General features: G+C 44.6%; 1 protein-coding gene across 1 annotated transcript in view; it reads left to right on the top strand.

The window, feature by feature from the left end:
* Positions 1-575: 575 nt before the first annotated feature.
* Positions 576-1,213, top strand: part of eif1 (eukaryotic translation initiation factor 1) — a gene marked incomplete in the record, with an annotated part of 12,737 nt that continues 12,099 nt past the window's right edge. Inside the window, 1 exon segment of the mRNA XM_037688778.1 lies at positions 576-809. Coding sequence (XP_037544706.1) covers positions 779-809 — 31 coding nt within the window.

The following is a 1,213-nucleotide window of genomic DNA, read 5'->3' as shown; positions in this document are numbered from 1 at the left end:
ATGTTTCTGTTAATTATTATTTTTATATGTGAATGTTTCTGTTAATTGAACGTTTCAGAAAAAAAAAAAAAAAAAACTGTCCAGATGACCTGACTGAAAATTGTTGGATTGTATACCTGGATTATTGAGCATGGACTGTTTTGGTTTTGAACCAGTTTGACATGACTGTCGACGAGGAAGAGGGCCGGCTCCAGAGGTGGGGTGTGCCAAAGACACCATCTTAGCACCAATATAACTGGTTTGTTCCACTTTGGAGTAAGCTGTTTGGGGCAAGAATCAGTTTTGTGTTGTGTGTTTCCTTGACTGATGAAGCCTTTCGGATGGAAGGTGAAACGTTTCAGAAAAAAAAAAGAAACTGTCCTGATGACGTGACTGAAAATTGTTGGGTTTCTGTTAATTATTATTTTTATATGTGAATGTTTCTGTTCAATGCCCTGAGACGACTTCTGTTATGACAACAGGTCAAATTGAATTGTGCTATTTCGCGTTCCGACAGGATGACGTCATCTTTTCCTGTAAAATTGAGAAACATTTCAGGGCGTGGCTCCCGGCCGCGTCTGGTTCGAACGTGTACTACGTCCTGACGTCATTTTCGGGGCGGGACTATAAAACCTTGTTTTCGAGCTCGAAGCCTCCATTTGGTGAGTGTTACCGGAGCAGAGTCCGTCAGCGGTGTCGACAACCAGGCCAGACCCCCCCAAAAACAGAAGAAAAGTACAAATCAAAGTCAGCCGCTCTCCACCAAGTTATTATCCGAAAGGAAAGCCAATCTTATCGTATGTCCGCTATCCAGAATCTCCAAACCTTTGGTAAGTGTCCGTTTTTTTTCGGTCGACGTGAGGCCGGGGTGGGGGAAGGGCGATATCCGCCGCGGTTTTGCGTCGAAGTCTAGTCGCTTTGGGTGCTGATCGGAGTGTCTTAGTGACGGCTCTCAATATTCTTACGCCAATAATGTCTTCAGATGAGGTTTGTTTTAAGAGTTGGAAGTGCCTCCCGAGATTACGCCGTTTAAAAGCTTCAGCGGAACGTCCGCCATGTTAGGCCCGAATGTTGCTAACATCCGTTAGCTCGGGTACAGAATGGCCTCGGGTCATAAGGTCGCACATTAGTTTGATACAAATTTATTTAGAACCCTGTTGGTTCTGAGAGTGTCATCGGATACGTTTTAAATATATTTAGCCGTTAGTGTTTGAATCTGGACCCCCCCCCCCCC

This window comes from Nematolebias whitei, chromosome 15 (assembly GCF_014905685.2).
Source record: "Nematolebias whitei isolate Nwh7 chromosome 15, NemWhi1, whole genome shotgun sequence".
Lineage (NCBI taxonomy): Eukaryota > Metazoa > Chordata > Actinopteri > Cyprinodontiformes > Rivulidae > Nematolebias > Nematolebias whitei.
Note: the sequence above shows the minus strand (reverse complement) of the source record. Positions and strands in the feature narration are given on the sequence as shown.